The 20,871-nt window shown below is 37.8% G+C and overlaps 1 protein-coding gene across 15 annotated transcripts in view; it reads right to left on the reverse strand.

The window, feature by feature from the left end:
* Positions 1-8,407: 8,407 nt before the first annotated feature.
* Dmd (dystrophin) overlaps positions 8,408-20,871 on the reverse strand; it is a 2,251,111-nt gene continuing 2,238,647 nt past the window's right edge. For 10 of the 15 annotated variants that reach the window (XM_076562037.1, XM_076562042.1, XM_076562041.1 and 7 more), the window contains one exon: positions 8,408-10,985. In XM_076562037.1, the coding sequence (XP_076418152.1) occupies positions 10,888-10,985 (98 nt within the window). In that variant the 3' untranslated portion in view covers positions 8,408-10,887. Of the gene's footprint in view, positions 10,986-16,090; positions 16,123-20,871 lie in introns of all 15 variants that reach the window. The other 5 variants (XM_042269598.2, XM_076562043.1, XM_076562038.1 and 2 more) reach the window with 1 other exon arrangement.

Below are 20,871 nucleotides of genomic sequence, written 5' to 3' on the forward strand. Positions count from 1 at the left end.
TGATGTGGTTGAAAACTAGATAGTTGTAATTTCCTCAGTTATGATAAAAGATAAGTTAGATATAAAACCTTAAACTCACAAATATAAGATAGATAGGACATCTTCTTTAATATTGTAACTGTAATTCTTGCTCGATAATTGTTTTGTTATATGTAATTTTACCATGTTAAAGTTAAAACCTTCCTTTTAAAAAAAAGAGAAAAAGGGGAAGTGCTGTGGATATTGCTCTATATAAATAAAACACTGATGGCCAGTGACCAGGCAGGAAGTAGGTTGCCAGGCAGGAAGTAGGTGGGACAAGAAGAGAGAAGAATTCTGGGAAGCGGAAGGCTGAAGGGGGAGACACTGCAGCCACCGCCAGGACAAGCAGCATGTGAAGACGCCGGTAAGCTACCAGCCATGTGGCAAGGTATAAATTTATAGAAATGGGTTAATTTAAGATAAAAGAACAGTTAGCAAGAAGCCTGCCACGGCCATACAGTTTATAAGTAATATAAGTGTCTGAGTGATTATTTTATAAGTGGATTGTGGGACTGCAGGGTTTGGTGGAACCTGGAACGAAGCCCTCCAGCAACAGATTATAGTCCATGATGATGGAGTAAAGGAACCATTGAGAGCTCACATCTTGATCTAAAACCACTAGGAAGAGAAAGAATATTGGGGAATCCTGCTGCTAGTCTTTTGAAACCTCACAGACCACCCCCGCCAGTGACACACTTCCTTAAACAAGGCCACACCTCCTAATCCTTCCCAAATAGTTCCACCAAATGCAACCAAGTATTCAAATACATGAGTCTATAGGGGGCATTTTGATTTAAACCACCACGCCACTATATTTATCCAGGGTAGTTGTCATTAAGTTTCTCTTTTTCTATTATCCATTTTTTTTATAAAAGATTTATTTTTATTTTTAAATCATGTGTATGTGTGGGAGGGCACTATATGAGGCCCTTGGAGGCCAGAAGAGGGTGGCAGAGCCACTGGAGCTGGAGTTATAGGTAAGCAGCTGGTTCTCATTTCAAAATCTATTCTTTTTAGCTAGGATAGAGACATAAAATCATTTTAGAGTATTGACTAGAGGCTGGACACAATAGGAAGAGTATGCAAGGAGAACTTGGATGTGGGTTCTGGGAACTGAGCTTGAGTCATCTGTGACAGCAATATTCACTCTTTACTGGTGAACCATCTTTTCAGCCACTCAAATTCTTCAAGCTCTTATTTTTCTTCAGTTCTTTTCTGTAGAGATGGAAAGCAGCTGGTCATCTCATTCAATGAAAGATGCTAAATAATCTGTCTGACTTTTTTCCTTATGTATGAAAATTCTGTTCTTCTATTTATAAATTTCTTAAGGATCTTATTTCCAAGCACTCGTGTCTCTGATTCTTTGATGGAATGTCCCTTGGCTGTCATTTTAATCCATGAGCTTTGAACACCACCCATAAAAACTACATGACTAATGTGCAAGAAGGAGGAGTTGATGTGTAGAACCCCTAAATATCATTATTCCTGTGTATTTTACAGACTCCTTCCTACTTTAGTTAGTCACTCTGCACATGTTCTTTGTGCTCAGAGTTATAGGTACTTTGAGATAGTATTGTGAAAAAAATCCTATCAAATCCCTAGCCTTACAAAACTTTACATTCTTTTTGAGAGAGGGGATGACACATAAAATATATGACTAAAAATCAGTCTGTCAGCTGGTAGTAAATGTGAAGTAAAAAAATAAAAGGGAAAGATAATGGTTTGGGGTTTCAGTTCCGAATAATGGCCAGCATAGATCTGACCGAGACGGTACTCTTTGGTAACAACTTCAAGGAATTGGGAAATCAAAAGGACATGCCACTGCTTTAGAGAATATTGGGCAGAGAAAACAGCAAGCATAAATGCTTTGAGGCTATATTTGTCTGGCTGTTGAGAAAGTAACAGAAGGATGGAACAGAGTGAAGAAGGGGGGGAAGGGATAGGCATAAAGACAGAGAAGTGCAGGCTGGACGATGTAGGTCCTTGTAAACTTACAGGACTTTTGACTTTTACTTGGGAAACCCACTGGTTATTTTTAAGCCCGGAAATGGATGGCAAGATCTGATTGTGCCTTAACATGATAACCCTAACTTTTGTCTTGAGGATAGTCTAAAAGGAAGAAAGGTGGAAGGTGAGAGAGTAAAGGCTAGTGTGGTGATATGGCAGCATGGGTTAGCTGTTGGAGACCAGAGCATTAAAAGTAGAGACAGAAGAAGGAGACAAATACCAGACAGGTTTTTGAAATAAGAACAAGTAGGCTTTGCCAATGGACTGATTGTACATATGAGCAAAATAGAATGAAAAGATGTTTCAAGGTGGAGGGCTGAGCAACTGGAAGGATGGAGTTCCCATAACAGCTTGGGGAGACAGCTTTTTAGATTGTGGCATACTAACAACAGTGGCTAGAATGGGAGCTTGGTCTTAGACAGGACAAGTTAGAAAAGGACTATGAGATCTCTACTTGAAAACATGAGAAGGCCTCTGGGCCTGCAGGTCTGGAGTTTATAGGTATAAATCCCAGAGTCACCATCATAAAAGGCATAAATGGCTCTCAGGTCAAAAGAGCAAGTTTTCTTACTCTGATTTCTATTAGTATGATAAAAAGATTTAGACTAAGCTTTCTTGGCACTAGTCTCTAAGAGGGAGCATGCTCTACAGGGGAAGCACACTGCAGCAGTTCACTCCCTGCAAGCTTCTCATGACAGATCTAACCCAGGGGAGTGAAAGAGGGTAGTTGGGGTAGTCAATCAGCTGAACTGTGTTGTGATTGAAGCTAAGGCTCCAATGGGTTCTACACATACTTTTAAACTAAGATGGCCTTCTGAGTTGTTCCCACATTGAGGCAAGAGAACTGGGTTTCTGTTTGCCTGCATCAACCAGTCACTGGCCCCAGGTCTTCCTCTGTGAGAGGAATTACCTTAGTCATGGAATTCTGTGTCCGAAGGCAAGTACGTACCTGAGAGAAACACAGCTGTGTGCCTTCAGCACCCTCTATCCCAGATAGATGAAGTGTGGATGGCCTGAAGCCAAGACATGGTGTGGTCAGGATGTTTCAGTATGGACTACAAGCGTCTGCAAGTTGAAAACGCACTATGAATTGCAAGTGAATTGGGATAGTGTCTTTCTCCTCTCTGGCAAACATACCTTCTAATTTACTAGCTCTTATCATATGTTCAGCATTTTCATCTAGGATAGAGACATTGAATTGATTTAGAGAAGTGACTAGAAGTTGGACAAATTAGGAAGTATATGCAAGAACTAATGCCATTAAAAATATTGCTAAGGGCTGGCCCCTGCCAGTTAAAGAAACTGTGAAAAGAACACACACAGCCTGCGCTCAGGTAGTGAAGAGAATGAATAACTTTCTGGTGCTTCCTTAGGAAGTACTTGGAACTATGTTGAGGCTGTTTTGTTATCACAATGACTGGGAAAACTACAAAGTTATGAATGGTTGCACATAGTGAACTACACCAACCCAAATATGAATGATAACTCTATGTAGAAATACTACGTTAGAAAGATGATGCTTACTCACCAGGACTATTTTGTGAAGAGGGGAAGGGTGGTATTAATAAACAATGATGTCAAGACAACAGGTCAAACTATGGCTATGGAGGCCCACACAGGGAAAGGGGCTAATTGAACCCAAGAACACAGGGCAGGGTATGAGTTATACGTGGAGTAAAGGTTTTGAGCTGACAATTGTCACATTCCCTTTAAAAAGGAGTTGTCATTGTCCTCCTATAGCCTACGATGAGATTTTGATGTCAATAACATGTGTAGAATGTTCAGTTTTTACATAGATAGGAATTGCACTAGTAACCTCAACCCTTGTGATGATAAAAGTATTCCCATAGCGTGGTAATGCCCAAGGGTTTATGCATCATGGCACACAGAGAAATTGAGTCACTGTAGGACATCTTTGCTTAACTTCAGGAGGTTTGAGGTGATAGGCCTTAGTTGGCTGCTCTCAACAATGTGAGATTAGATTTCAGCAGTCCTTGGTGCCTACTTGGGACCATGTGGATGCACAGTGATTGCACTATTGGGAAACCTTCCCATACTAAATACATCTTGAAAGCCTAGGGAATTTTAGAACGACACCAAGAGCTGTCAGAGGAAACCCAATATATAGGTTTATTTTTATTGTTTTTCAGGGAAATGATAGAACCCAGAACCTCAGCCATGTTAGGCAAGTGCTCTAGCATGCAGACACATCCCTACCTCCATTTGAGGCTTTTAATATGTTTTTGTTTAATTGATGAGTCACTTATGTTTGCTTGAAGAGAAGTATTTGAATAACTTTGCACATTACCAAATTAGATAAGCCTTGGGTTTTAATTTCTGTGATATGTGTCACCGTATGTGTGCTCTTAGGATGAATGGTATAAAGAAAACTGGACTCAGGCCACAGACTATGTAACACGGGAACATTCAGAGAACTTAAATGAACTACAAATTTCTTTCTATTCACTTGAATTGGGTGCTAATTTGGTCGGTGGTGTAAGATTTTCCTGTCAGACATTTAGAGGCTTAAAAATAAAGCACATTCAATGTACAATGCACATTTGAACACAAGAATTTAGATTTCTCACTTTGATTATGTCTAGCCACAGAAAGGTACTTTATAAAAACTGTCTATATTTATACATGGAAAATAAGATTTATATGTTGAACCTACACATTTAAGAAAATAATGTTTTAACATGTATAGCAAGTGGTGAATTCTCGAAGACCCCACCTTACCTAAGATATCAAAGTGAACACCTAATCCAGGATAGACAAGTGTTACCTGCCTCCTAGTATGAGATGGTGAGAAGGTGATATCACTTGGGCAGTGTTCCTCCCAAAAATGCATGCCCTGAATCTAATCCTGAGGATACATCGGCAAGCACAAAATGAGGTACATACTAGAGTAACTAGCATGTGCTTATAAAAATGTCAAGGTCTTTAAAGCAGGGAAGACAGAGCAACTATTCCAGATCAAAGGAGATTAAAGAGACATGGCACCGAAATGTCATGAAATTGTGGAGTAGCTCCTAAGCCAGGGGAAAATATACAACAATAACAGATATGAACAAAAGTGACATTTAGACATAAAAAGGGAAGTCAATGATAGCATTGTGATATTAAATGTCTTTATTTTAAAAATAAATTTGTTTGTCTTTATTTTAATGAGTGTACTGCACTTATGCAACAGAATGTCCTACCTTTTAGAACATGGAAAAGAAGTGTTTAAGTATAAAGGGGCCCTTTTTCAATCAGTTGTAGGTATCTCAAAATGTTTTGTGCATGTGCACGTTCTCATCTATTCATCAAAAGAATCATAAAGTAAGTACACAAGGCAACTGTAAATAATTGATTAATCTAATTAAAGGATACATGAAGGTACTTGGTACTGTTGTATCCATTTTTCTTAAGTTCACATTATTTTAAAATAATGTTGAACAGAAGAGCTAAATATTTACCCAAATACATTTAAAATATTCATGTGTGTATAAAGTTTGGGCTTTGAGAGTTACTATAATCTTTTCTGTATGTAAAATCTACTCTCAGATATCTCAAGCTTCTATATTCCTAATATGTATTATATTTGTTTTGGGTTGTCTGAGATGTGTCATGTTATCAGTCTATGCATTAGCAACACCTTGAAATGCAAAGGGCATTGAATGTGTTTGTGGTTTCTACTCCCATGGTTTTGCTACTGCAGGAAAATTTTGAATTCCTTCCTCCACTTACTCTGAAAGCAAAATCTTTCCATGTGTGCAAGCGCCTGCCTTTGCATTCATTCCACCATTAGAGCATTACAAACACAGGGAAATCCCATCACAGTTCCACAGAACATGTGCATTAGTCTTGGTGCTTTCCTCCAGACACACATTTTGCTTGCTGGTGCACAATCTGTGCCAGCTTGATCCGTTTTAATTTGTAACTTTATTAAATCTGTCCCCTTCAGCATGTGCAAAGAAGAGAATGGAAAACCAATTGTGTTCCTTAGAGTCATCCACACGGTTGTTGCAGACATGGCAACGGATTGAAGCGGCCTCAGTTATTAACAGCCAGTCTTGAGCAGTGTGGAAAAGGCAAATCTGGATAGTGGAGGAAGGATGCATCATTTACTCAAATAGGCTAACAATTATTCTTGGTATGTGGCCTTCTCTATACTCTTTCAATGCAGCAGTCACTCAGGTGGGTGTGACTCTCATCATCACTCCACACCCCACCACAAGGTAGCAAGTGATTCCCATCAGAGTTGCCACCCTATGTCACTCTTGAGTTGCAGATTTTCCTATTAATTTAAGTTCATTGAAAAGGCTGTCCCTTTTATTCCATTGCCCATAAGCATCTGACCCCTATTGGGGATCGTACTACCAAGACTGATGGGAGACCAAAGTAACCTCTCTCTCAAGGAGTTGCATTGTTATTCATCCCCCTGTCATCTTCATTGCTAGAATAAGCAGCACAGCAGGACAGAGATGAGGAGGAGGTCTCAGTCTAGTGGTAGCCATGACCATGTTTGCGGAAACCTCCTAAGAACTTTGAGACATCATCTATGGCTCCTCACCTACTGTTCACAAACCCAGAGGTCCTGTTTAAGTAATAATATAGAAATGATGAGATTCTCTTGAGGAGCAAGGGGCAAATTCCAAGCTGGTTTAATACTGGTTATAACTAAAACAAACTTAGAAAAACCGAAATGGTCACTCTGACTGTCACTGCACAAAACCTATCTTCAAAGTTACAAAAACAATAGGGGTTTACTTTTTGATCCTGCCATTTCTTTCCTACAAATGAGAACTATGGGAACATTTGTGTACAAGTGGAATGATGTAAGGACATGCATAATATTGTTTATCACTTTCAGTGGTAAAGATTTAAAAACCTACATATGCTCCAAAAACACCTTGAATAAATAGTTTACACAAATGAGAATATGGCCTTGAAGAGAATGAGAAAGCCTTTAACCCACTGAAATGGAAATATTTCAAGGGGGTGAGGTGATGGCCCAGTAGGTAAAGTGCTTGCTATGCAAGTATGATTACCTAACCCAGAACACATGTAAAGCCTGGTGTAGGTGTTCCATACCTGTAATTCCAAGTTTCCTATGGTGAGATGGAAGGCTGAGGCAGGAGAACCCCGAGAAGCTTGCAAGCCACCTTGCCTGGTATCTGAGCTGATGAAAAACAAAGATCCTGTCTCATGTAAGGGGAAAGATGAGGACTGACACACATTGTTGTCCTTGGGCAATCATATAAGCACCATGACACCCATACGTCGAATTAACACACAGCATATACACCAAGTACACACACACACATACACACACACACACACACACACACACATACACACACACCACAGACAAAGACATGTTTGTGCTATCAGTTTGAGTTTTGTTTTTTCTTGAGATAGGATCTCACTGTGTGGCATTGGCTAGCCTGAGACTCCTTTCATAGATTTGCTTGGCCTTGACATTAAGGTGATCCTCCTGCCTCTGCATCTTGAGGGCTAATATTATAGGTCTGCACCACTGTGCCTAGATTTTTAATGAATTTTTTAGTGTATAAAATAATGGCTTTCATCATGACACTATCTGTAGTAGTTTGAATGTAATTGCTCCCATAAGCTCATGGGGGTGGCACTATTGGAAGATCTGGATTTGTTATAGCTATGGCCTTTTTGGAGGAAGTGTGTCATTGTGGAGGCAGGCTTTGAGGTCTCACACATGCTCAAGCCATGCCTAGTGTCTCAGTTTACTTCCTGTTGCCTTTAGATCAAGATGTAGAATTCTCAGCTCCTTCTCTAGCACCACATCTGCCTGCACGACACCATGTTCCACCATGATGATAATGGACTAAACCTCTGAAAATGTAAGCCACCCCAATGAGATGGTTTCCTTTAGAAGAGTTGCCATGGTCATGGTCTTCACAGCAATAGAAATCCTAGGAGACTGCCATACATACGTTATCATTGCATCTTGCTCAAATTCCTTCTCACTACCTTTACTCATCTATCCTCTCCCCTGAATGATCCCCCCAAAATAGTCCCTCTTCTGCTTTTATGTAACTGACACACATGTATGTAGTTAAACGTAGATTCTATTTATGTCATATACGTGTATGTATGTATATATAGTATGCATATAATCTTAAATTTTTGAATACATTGATGTGTTATATGTTTAAAAATAAAATAAATCAGGGCATGAGCTTGTAGTCCCAGCAGTTTCAGAGGCTTAGGCAGGATGGATCACTTGAACCCAGGAGTTCAAGGCCAGTCCAGGCAATACAATGAGATTCCCCCCACCTCAAAAGAAAAAAAAAGTGCAAAAAGAGAATTGAAGTAAATAAAAAGAAAAATCAAACTACTACAGTCCAACCAACAGTTTTTTGTAACATAACTGCGTGCTTTATTGAGATACACAGTAAAGCAGTAATATAATACAATAGTAAGGCATATATTTGGTGAAGTCTGATATGTTGTGAAAATGAAGTAAAACTGAAGTTTAAAAAAATAATTAGTAAATGTTACAGTGTTGGTGTTAAAACACAATATATTATGATACTCAAGTAAGAATCCAGTACCTGGAAACAATGATGATACATGCCATGTGATGTTTATGCTTCAGTTACATTGATTATGATTTACAGTTTAATACTTGGTGGTTATAAAGAACACAAAATGATGTCCAAATTATGCTTAAACTCAGCAATAAAGCTCTCAGTTTTTATTCAAATATTTTGACAGATTCACTCCAGAACTAATATCTAAAAGATAAAACAAAAAGATTAAAACAAAATTATGCACTCTATCTACCTCTGATTTTAGAATGAAACTTAAAACTTCTTAGTAGGATGTAAAGTAACCCTTTGTTTGAAATTTTAGTTAAAACAAACCCTTGGGTAAAGAAAATGTCCAGCATCACATAAAAGAGAAAAATAATGCAAGACTAAAACCAATTCTCAATTTTTTTAACCTTAGAGCTTTGGGTTTTCTTTTGGAAATTATAAAAGAAAAAAGGAGACTGGTATCCACACAACAGACAAGTGGTGAAGCTGTGAAATCAGGTGTGCACAATTACCAGGAACACCCCAAAACCAAAGTGAGGTAGAAATAGCATGAGAAGCTGTGTTTGATGTTATAATTACAAGTAATAATGGACAAAATCCACTCTCTAAAAGTTAATTACACTGGATGTTAGAGGTAACAGATTTGCAAAATAATAGGACAGTGATTTCTACGAAACAGAATGATTTTGAAGTGATACTGTAACACAGTGACATGAAAGAGTAAGTAAAGCTTTTCCTACCAATCCTCAGCTTTCACCTTCACCTTTTCTCCTCTTTTGCAATGATCTGCATTTGTTTATAATTTAGCCTGTCAAATTGACCAAAGGGTTTGGAGAGGCTTTTCTTTTGGTCTTGAAACCTTCCAATTGTTGTGCCTTCCCACTCACAATCCTGTATGGAATTACTTGCCGGAAAACGAATGCAAAGCAGACAAATGCAGTTCATGGGCTTCTGGATTGATATTCACCAGGGTCACAATGTGATCGGGTTACTTTCTTACCAATAATCTTAAGTCTTGCAGCATTAAAACAAACTCATCACAATGATAAAACCAAATCTAAAATCTAAAAATCAACAGCAACAACAGCAACAACAACAACAAATCTGCCCACTTTACTTCGAGTGTAAGAAGAGGGCAGAACACTTTAGTTGTGATTATAGAGATGTTTGTATGTATAGTTGTGAATATTCACCCACTCTTTTACAGAGTAGCTGCTCCCCTCACAGGGACTGACTGGGGAGTCACAACCCTCAGCCCCTACTATCTTCCTCCTATTGCCCAGGAGTGAAAAATGCCTTCTGATGCTCTTTTGCAGAAACATCATTAAATCTAAACCATGGCATAGCCAGCCGCAGGAAGCTGAATATATCAACCAACAGATTACTTTGATATAGTAAGTCCTGTGTATTCATTCACATGATCCTTAAAAAAATTCCGAGTTCTAGTTGTCAGTGGAAAGTTTAAAACTAGAAACATCTGGAGCCCTAGACAATATTTTAGTATGGTATTATTCTCCTGGCCTCAGGCTCCAGGGATAATTCACTCTTGCCCAAGCAGATAAGTCCAGATGACTAGAAGCAATTTATTTCCATTAGGAAGTGGCAAGAACATTTGAAGAAGAATTTCATATCTATTTATCTATACACCTATAGTATTTATATACTTGTAGACATATAGATGTATAAAGTTAAAGCCCATAGCCAGCCCCACTCAGTCAACAATTCTCAAAAGAGCAATGTGAAGCAGTCATTTGGTGGTGTTAGAGGAAGTCCTATCTTTAATATGCAAGAAAAGAAAAGAAGTCATGAATTCCATATGAATACCACGCTAAAATAATGCAAAACAATGTGCTGCCTCAGTGTGTGTGTGTATGTGTGTGTGTGTGTTTGTGTGTGTGTGTTTGTGTGCATGTGCGTGTGCGTGTGTGTGTGTTTAGGGGTTTTATAAACAACTTTTTTTTATAAAGCACACTTTAGTTTACAATCTTTCTTTATAACTGTTATAAATTTTTAAACAACCCAAAATGCGTTCCATATAAAGAAATGGCAAGTTGTTTAGCTATCAAGATTTTACATGTAGTTTTCTTTTAACTTTTTTTGTACAATTGCATAGACGTGTAAAACCTGCCATTGTTAACAAAACAATAACAGACTTAGAAACTACTGAAATCTACAGTATAGTACCACTACCCTTCACAAAAATATAGATTTTATTTCTTGTAAACTCTTACTGTCTAATCCTCTTTGTTGTACGAATATTATAAAAACCATGCGGGAATCAGGAGTTGTAAAACATTTATTCTGCTCCTTCTTCATCTGTCATGACTGAAACTAAGGACTCCATCGCTTTGCCCAAATCATCTGCCATGTGGAAAAGGCTTCCTACATTGTGTCCTGAAAAACAAAGAGAAAGAAAGACTTTACAAAGTGTGCAGGTATTGATCTCCTGATTACCACTATGGGGAGTTATTCCCATTTCAGGGTAAAGACAACACAGAAGCTGCATTGAAGTTATACACAACACAGTTCCATTTTTAATCCATCTCCAGGAAGAAGCAAAGCCTTGTTAATGAAGCATAACATGGTGTTAGTATCAGCTTAATGCTGGATCAGCCTACTGGTGTCATTTGATGGAAAAAAATGTGAAACGCTGCATTCAACTTCCCAATACATCTCAAAGGAACTCTATAGACAAACACAAGGCTCTCATCATCGAGAAAACTTTGTAATGGGATACATCTCTCTCCCTTTGTTGTCTTTACTATAATTATATTTACTTTGTTATATATACTACATTGTTATTATCAAACCACTACTACCTCCCCTACTACAATCACCATTACCACCACAGCCACCCTGACAACCACACAGAACCTTCATTTACTGGCTGCCTGCTTCAAGCTGTGAAGAATAGCTCTACTATGGTGGATATGACCATTTTCTTTTTGCTTTTACTTGGGTTGAAAAATAAACTCTTGATTTGACCTTTTGGTACACCATTCACATTTGAATTAGAAAGCTTCAGAATAAAAACCACTTTACATTCCAAATTACTCTGCAGTCTAATTATAATATGACCTACATGTAGTACAAAGATTTGGGGATCCTGAGAATCCATCTTTGCTTGTCCACTAAATGAGGGTTAACTATCAAAACAACCTTTTCATAATAATGTGGCATGACCTGGCATTAATCCCCCAACATGGAATCAAGAGCATAATGTCTGTGGGTACTCTGGAAAAACTAACATCTAGAATAAGATAATCTGAGATGTACTTAACAGCTCTCTTTTTTTGTACATGTCCCATATTTTATGAGTCTAATTTTAATTCTTCAACCTTGGTAAGTCATTCTCTTTTTCAAGTACTGCCTTTGGAAATGAGATGCTTTATTAGGCCATTACTACCTCACCATGTATCAACTTAACAGAGTCTCAGAATTGCTAAAATCCCAATAAAAATTAAAGACAGAACAGAGCATGTATTCTGTTTTAATATTTCTTTCAATAGATACACACCTTTTTAAACAAAATATGGGAGAAATAGAAGAGGATTCATGGGAAAGCACTTACACAGTGATGGCACCAGATCAATTCAAGATTTATTAAATGTTTAATGTCACTCAGGCATTTATATTAAGGTATGTAAGTTTGTAAATCTCTTTGAATTTTATTAGTGCAGCAAATTTTATCGAGAGCTAATTGTGCTTAAAAATTACTTTGGATTTTGGTTGAGATTTCAAATATAAAAATGTTTAACAGAGCATATGTACTATTCATAAAGGGGGTCAATGTTCTGGTAGTTAAAAACAAAACCTGGAAGCATATATACGTATCAATATATAAAATAGCATAGGAAAGCCAGGTATACTAGGGCACGCCTATAATCCCAGTACTCAAGGAAGAGGATGTCAAATTCAAGGTCAGTGTGGGTTACATCATGAGATCCTGTCTTTAAAGAACAACTAACAAACGAAAAATAAAAGCAAAATCTCAGGAGCCATAGTGGAGCCCCTTGCTGTTCTGTGGATCGCAGAATCTGAATATTCAAGTGATAGTCATAGGCTGGAGGGAGTCCTCCTTATCTGCTTTGCACTGTACAGCAACCCTGGGGAGTCTGTGCAATTACTCATGCTGCAACCTTAACAAAGCCAGTAAAAATATCTTTCTAACCTGGCGGTGAATATAATTCTACTCATATTTTAGGAGCCATATCCGACCCTAGCATACTACCTAATAGACAGATCATATATTTTAAAATATAAACAGAACAGGGAATACCTTGGATTTTCCTATCAATTTATGGATAATCAAAACTAACCTTTTAGGACTGTTGGCTAGGGGTTATATACTGCAGTTCAAAAGATAGTAAAATAAATAAATGTACTAATAGAACATATTCCCAAGGAGTACTTGGAGTCTTTAAAATGGTGTTCAGTTACTATGTGGAAAAAACTCTTGACTGTCTTTAAGTACTAATTATAGTGGGCATCTGCTATTCAAAACTTTGCCAGCAGAAAGACAGGTTCATTATTGTTAATATACTACACACATTAGCACAAAATGGTGGTGGTGTTAACCTGTTTAGACTGTTCAATGTTGATAAGAGACTTTATGATCATCCTTATGCTATATAAAATAAAAACTTGCAGAGGTGGCTTGCTATATCTACATTACATGTTTGGTAATATAATTTATAAATACCCATTTTACCAGAATAATGATTCTAATTTTATGGACGTTTTTATTGGATACAGAAAACAAACAAAATAAAACCAAATTCATTATCTTTGATAAAATACTGCCCTGAAAATTAAACTTCCATCCATTAGAGAGGTAAAACAGGGATAGAGGATATAGATTTGTATGCAACATGGTTCTATTATCCTTTGGTGTGAGGCAGGGCATTAGTGAGGTCATTACATTTATCTGACAAAATCTAAAAATAATATTCAAATACCATACTATAAACACAAGAGGTCAAAAAGGAGCCAGGATTCAAGTAATAGCAATGGACTTTGGGAACAACTTGACACAAAAATGTGTCTATAGAAAGTATTAATTTAATCCATTCTTAAGCAAGGATTATTGAACACAAAGGCACCATGAGCCGATCATTAGGACAGTTTTATGTTTTTCCAAGTTGGCACTCACTGCAACACATTTAGTCTCACATGCCACCGCTGCCTAAGGGAGTTGTTTTCCACAGTGATTGGAAATGAGACTTTCTGGCAAAGATCCAAGACCTCAATAGCAATCTGGCACTCTATTTTTTTTTTTTTGAAATTCAATTCCCAAACAAATGGTTAGCATTCAATTGGTCAAAGCAAAGCCAGAATACTGTGGCGAAATAGGCTTATCTTTTCCTCTCCATAATTTCATCTCTGAAAAAAAAATTTTGGCTTACTATGAGTTTAGGTTATTTTCATAGCCTTATCAACATCATAATGGTTGTGATTCTGTGACATCTGGGAACTAATGTGACTATTTGAAATCTCAGGTCACTGATTCAATTCAATCTGATGGACTATAAAAATATTTTTTCATGGATAAAACATGTTCAGGGGTCTCAAAATTATTATGCATTTCTTTTCCACAAATAATGTGAAAATTTAAGGTGGGCACTTACCATTAAAATCAACCAAAATGTGTCACAGACTAAGTCCATGAGCTAGGAGCATTCAATGCATTATTGATTCAAATGTTCTTAATTTCTCCGTTAAGCTACTCTTCCCTCCCTGGAACTTCCATCCTTTGAAGGGACATCAGTGTAGACACACCAAGAATCATTAAATTCATTATAATTGCATAGCATGGTCTTGGCAGAATTTTTGTATGATTACTTAGGTTTTAAAGAAGATTTATATTGTTTTCTGTTTTCAACTACGAGTACTTGTGAGGCAGGAATGTGCACATGTCCACAGAGGCCCATTGGGTCCCCTGAAGATGGAGTTACAGGTGCTTGTGAGCCTCTCAATATGGGTACTGGGAACTGAACTCAGGTGTTCTGTAAAGAGCAATATGTGTATTTAACTACTGAGCCATCTCTCCAGCCCCATGACTACTTATGTTTAAATGTACCAGTGGCTACTTGTCCATGTCTGTGCTAAGGATCCAGATCATATGTAAGAACATTCTAACTATCCAGTTTATCTCTCAGAACAGCACATGCCAGTGGCATCTCTTGAGAGCGCTTGCCTCCTCCCTTCCTTCACATTAAACTCTTGGGTAGGTCAATCTTATTCCACTTGGGCTGACAGTTAACACTCTGTCACCCAGCAGTCACTTGAGTAGGTAAGTCAGTATACGGATAATAGCACAGGATTAAGAAGCAGCTTTCATTATAAAAACCAAAGTATATTCAGTATTAATGTTGCACCCTACTCATTCCAATCCTTAAAGGGGCATTAAAAAAACTCATCAAAACTCTAACATTCATTTTTTTTAACCTAATTGGTTACTATTCTCTTTGGTTCCAAATAACAAATAAAAAGAGTCTTCTAAAGGGCATGTTGAGATGATATAAGCCTTTCAATCAGTGTTGCTAAGACTGTGGTATTGAGGCAGGCTTCCTGGCCTCCACCGTTGGTTCTACTGCCCTGGACACTTGGCTTACCCACTCCTTGATGCAGGTACTTTATGCATGAAAAATCGAGTTCAGAAGAATACCTACCTCTTATGTTTGCCATGAAGATTATATGATGCAAATAAAAAAATGGCAAATGTCTACAACAGTGCTTGGCACACAATACATGCTGAAAAAAAAACCTTAGCTAAAATGGAAATGAAGGAGTGTAGAAATGAGGGAAAGAGAAAAAAGCAATCAAACAAAAACAAACTAAAAGGAGGTCATCTCAGAAGAATAAAAACCAAAGACCTGCCGGGTGGTGGTGGTACACGCCTTTAATCCCAGCACTCGGGAGGCAGAGCCAGGTGGATCTCTGTGAGTTTGAGGCCAGCCTGGTCTACAGAGTGAGTTCCAGGAAAGGCTCCAAACCTACACAGAGAAACCCTGTTTCAAAAAAAAAAAAAAAAAAAAAAACCAAAAAAAAAAAAAAACACCCCAAGAAACCAAAACCCAAACCAAAAAACCCCAAAGACCCTGGCAGATAATGCTTAGGTCCTGGAAGTAGAAGGATGCTTTATTACTCATCAATCACGTTCAAGGTAAAACTTATTTTGAAGACTCTGTTTGTGTTGCAGATGGCATAAGATATGAACCAAAAGGTTCCAACTTTGGGACTAGAAAGGATTGCCATGTTTGAGAGTCTGTTGTTCCCCCCAAGCCCTGCTATTGTCATGGAGATGACAACAACAATGAACATTTGGGGGAACACTCTTCATGAGCTGGAAGTGGAGAGGCAACTCCCATGTTCAGATGATGGCAGGATGTATAATACACACATGCGCGTGCACACACACAGTTCTTACACAAAGGCCAGACACAGAAAGCAGGATGTGACAGACAGAAGCCATGGCTGTGAGCCCAAGTCTCACTAACCTCTCTCATTGGCTTTCCAGGGGCATTTCTTCCTTTAATAATAGAGAGAGGAAGAGGCAGAGATATCAGAAAGGAAAAATAAAACACGCATAAATATACAGTTTCATACCAATTTGCTTCTTTTACCAAAGAGATAGTGAGGTGACAATTCATCTATTCCCTTCTAGGAAAAAAAAAGGAAACAGAAACAAAAATTCCACAGACACATCTAGTCAAATAACCTTTGTGTACACTTAAAATCAGTGTAAACAGATAACAGGACCCAAAAGACATCATTTATAGTATCTATAAATTTCACACATTAAACCAGAAGAAAATCACACAGAATAGAAATTTGACAAATGAAGGCATTATTTTCAAGGGCAACTATAATAGAATCTCAAGCTTCTTATTCAACCATCTCATAATCTCTTCACATTTGACTTGACCAATCAATGCATTACAACATCAAAAGTTGTTGACTGTGTGTCAAAGCAGAGCCCCACAGAGGACATAGGCTCTATATTCTTAGGAATAATTTGTTCTATCTCCTTGAAGCTGAGCATGTCCAGGTGGCGAAGAACAGAAAAAAAAGAAGTGAGATATGGGTAAGTCCCACTAAAGAACAAACAACAAAATGAGATCTAAAAATCAGAGTTCATTCTCTTCCTTTGAATTCAACAAGTATCAGGAATATTTAGAATCAATAGCTAAAGACTGTTCTTGTTTTGTAAACCCCTGCCTGCATACAATTAAGTCTACTGTTTTGAAAAGAGAGTCTGATAAGAAACTGTTCTATGATAATGTTTATAATTGGACAAGCCATTTTATGTCTCCAGGATGTTCAAAAAGCCAGTGGTTTTTTATTTTAGCTATGGGACAATTCTTCACACAGTCTTACATAAAATTTCCACATTTTGAGGTGATAAAACCAACAGCTATGAAAGCTCCTATCCAACATTATCTTTCTCCCCAACTCACCATGCTCAGTGGCTCCCATTCTCAATGGCTCCAAAACTCAAACTCTCCAAAGCAATTTCAGAAACACTACTCCAGGATGTAGATATGGAGCTGCAAAGGGGACCCTTTATAACTCACATTTAAGGCTCCAAATGTTTGATGTATGTGTAAAGGTTTGCCAAGTGTGACATTTCTTCCCTCACTCCTTCTCTTCCTTCCGAATTTTACTAAGGGGGTCAGAGATTTCTTGGGATTGTAGTAACTGAAATTTGACCATGTAAAACTATACATCCAGGCTGTTCCTCAAGCCAGGGGCAAGAGAGAAAAATGTGTACAAGCTCCTCAGCAGTGAGTGTTACCAGAAGCAAACTCACACAGATGACAGAAAGAAGGAGGTGGACATCATTTCATACTTTGTAGCTCAAATAAACTTAGTACGGACTACTCTTTCTTTTGAACTCTTTGACAAGATTTTTCTTTTAAAAAATTGAAAAAGAATCTCTATAGTTCAGATCTCTGATGCCTGGTGGCAGAATTAATTCTCTCTTACAAGGCTGTGGGCTTATGAAGGAGAGGGCCCACATCTCAGCCAGCACTCTGTCCTCAGTTTTTTGTACTATACCTAGATGCTACTGATATTTTATCAGTGTTGATAAAGTTGACTCAGTGTTGATTGTCAACTTGAAATACCTTTTAAGAGGAATCACCATAAGGCTGGCTTGCCAGCAGGTTTATGGGGCATTTATGGACTGATAACTGATGTTGGTGGTCCCAGCTCACTGTGGGTGGTACCATCCCAGGGCAGGTGAGCCTGGGGTATATAAGATACATAGTAGGTGAATGTGAGCTTGGTAGAAAGCCACTGAACAGTGTTTCTCCATGGTTTCTGCTTCAGTTCCTGCCTCCAGATTTCTGTGTTGGCATCCCTGGATGTTAGACTCTAAAGTGTAAGATAAAATAAACCCTTTCCTCATCCAAGTTGCTTTTGGTCAGTGTTTTATCACCACAAGAGAGATGCAAACTAGAACTTGATGGTATCAGCAAGGTCATGGCCAAGAGTCTTTTCTGTGTTACAAGTAACCTGGTAATGAGTGCTAGCCTTTAGAACAGTGGTTCTCAACCTTCCTAATGCTGTGACCCTTTAATATAGCCCTCATATCGTGGTGACCCCCAACTGTAAAATTATTTTGTTGCTACTTCATACCTGTAATTTTGCTACTGTTATAAATTGTAATGTAAATATCTGATATGTGACCTGGAAGTGATCATGAACCACAGGTGGAAAATCATTGCTTTAGAGGTTGGGTTCTAAGAGCTGATACTTTGTTCTGGCCTGTAACTTTGTTTATCTTTAACTTTAGCAATGACAGTGTTGTAAGAAAATGATGATTTATATTCAGAATGTGATTTCTTGAATAACCAAGATTGTAGATCTTTATTAATTCTATATTGAGCTACATTCAGGTCACTGTCAACTGGCTATTGCTGAAACCAGTGCAGTAACTGGTATTTGATCTGTCCTGGGTACTTTTCAGAAGGCATATTTTATGTCATCTTAATTACTCTCCAAATTGTCTCTTGTCACTTGGTTACCCATAAACTCACAAATAGTCTACAAAAGAAAAGGTCCCTTTTCTACAGCTAAATTCAATGTTTTCTACTGTACTAAAGATAGTTCCTCACTGAAAAAATACAAACTACTTGGTTACAACATTTTAAAATGTTCTGGAGCAGTAAGTAAATGCAACTATCCATTTGAATATTTTATTTCATAAATGTGTCTTTCAGAAAGTTTCCTTACATCTTCGGTTTGGGTGTACATCTGACAATGTGGTATGTTATCAGGAAATGAATCAAGAGAAAGGGAAGTGTGCTGGGGTGCTCCTAGGTATAAATCAGGGGCTTGCTCAGGTCTGGAGAAGTCTGCTTTCCTGAGGCAACAAGAATTTGAGATTACTGTAGTTTCAGAGAAAGAATTGGGAGAAATTATTCTTTTCTAGGTGCCTTTGCCTTCAGATTTCTTAGGTCCTCAGTGGTTTAAAAAATGCTAAAGGTTAGGATTCAAGGTTGATAACCATTTTAGGGTTTCTATGTTATTACTAGTCAAACGTGATTCAAATGGCTATACTTTAAATGCTGAACATATAGGCTCTCTGGTGTACAGATAGAAATGCATACAGCAATTCATTTCCACAACTTTGCTGAGCTGAAAGCTGATCTTCCCTGAGGCTTGTGGCTGTATACATGAGTCCGAATGGACACAAAATAAAAGTGTAAAGCAGGGCTGAGCAGACCTTCTCTGCAAAGGACCAGGTGGTAAACACTTTAGCGTTTATAAGCCACACAGTCACTATAGCAACTATTCAACTTGGTCACAACTACTCTGCTTTTAGGGCAACCAAGGACTATGTAAATGTATGGGTGTGGCTATGTCCCAATAACCTTCATTTCTACAAACAGTAGGGGGCCAGACAAGGTCCCAAAACTGTAGCTTATTGGCCTGCAGTATAAGTGGATAATTTACTATACCCTTTGTGGACTTGTATAGGAAAAAACAACACTTGCAGGCGGTGGGGGGGTACATTATTCTTCTCCCTGATTAAAAAAAAACATTTTATGTGTATAAATATTTTTCCTGCATGTATGTCTGTGTACTACATGCCTGTCTCACGCTCATGGAGTCCAGAAGAGGGCACCGGATACCCCTGAAACTGGAGTTAGAGATGGTTGTCAGTCACCATATGGGTGCCGGGAATCAATTCCAGGTTCTTTGGAAAAGAAGCCAATGCTCTTAACTGCTAAGCTATTTATCCAGACCCTGCCTACTTTCATTTATTATCTATCTATCTATCTATCTATCTATCTATCTATCTATCTATCTATCTATCTATCTATCTATCTATCCATCCATCTATTTTGATGTTGGGGCCTTGTTCATGCTAAGCATGTACTTCAGCAATGAGCTACATCTTGAGCCTTGCCTTTATATATATATATATATATATATATATATATATATATATATATATATATATATATTTCTACTTCACAAAGAGCCATGTAAGAAGATCCGTATATGAAAATATAGCAGGTTCTTCAAAGCTGTTTGCTAGGTTGGTAATGTGGGCGCATTTGGAAGAATATATGTGATCTTCTTTGGGCAGCAGTAGTATAAAAGGGAAAAGGATACCATTGGGCTGTTAGTGATAAAATTCTGTGGAATAGATCAATAAACAAGAAATTTCAGAGGTAGAAGAAATCCTCAAGCAGGACTATTTTCTTGATTATCTTATGCGCTAAGCTTGTCTTGTACAATCGGTATAAAAGAGCATTTTATTTTAGGAAGTCCAATGCCCCATCAATAGAAAAGCATTTCTTTCATTAATATGCACACTTGTATATAGAAATATACATTTCTAGACCACTAAAGGATCAGAGACACATGGACACAAATTGCTTAAAGTGCTTAATCTTAAATCGTATGTATTGCTTGCACTACTCCCATAGTGTTTCTATGCAATAATGGTGGCGACTCAGTAAGTGCTGGACAGTAGATAGTGTGTATTATGCTATAATTCAATGTTTACACAAACTTAAAGAGGGGTAGATTATAGATAGATAAGTAGATCAGACAGAAATTGGCTAATATACACTGAGCACCCAATTATGAACAATGAACTATTCCTAAAGATTAACTAGGAAAGATAAAATTATAAAGTTAAATGTGCACACTTCCACTTCTTGGGTATGCTGCAGTTATATTGCCCAATATTCAAACTAGAGATGACCATGGCTTAGGACTAAGTGGAGCAACATACTCTCTTTATTAACAGTTGAGCAAA

The sequence above is a fragment of the Peromyscus maniculatus genome, chromosome X, assembly GCF_049852395.1.
Source record: "Peromyscus maniculatus bairdii isolate BWxNUB_F1_BW_parent chromosome X, HU_Pman_BW_mat_3.1, whole genome shotgun sequence".
Lineage (NCBI taxonomy): Eukaryota > Metazoa > Chordata > Mammalia > Rodentia > Cricetidae > Peromyscus > Peromyscus maniculatus.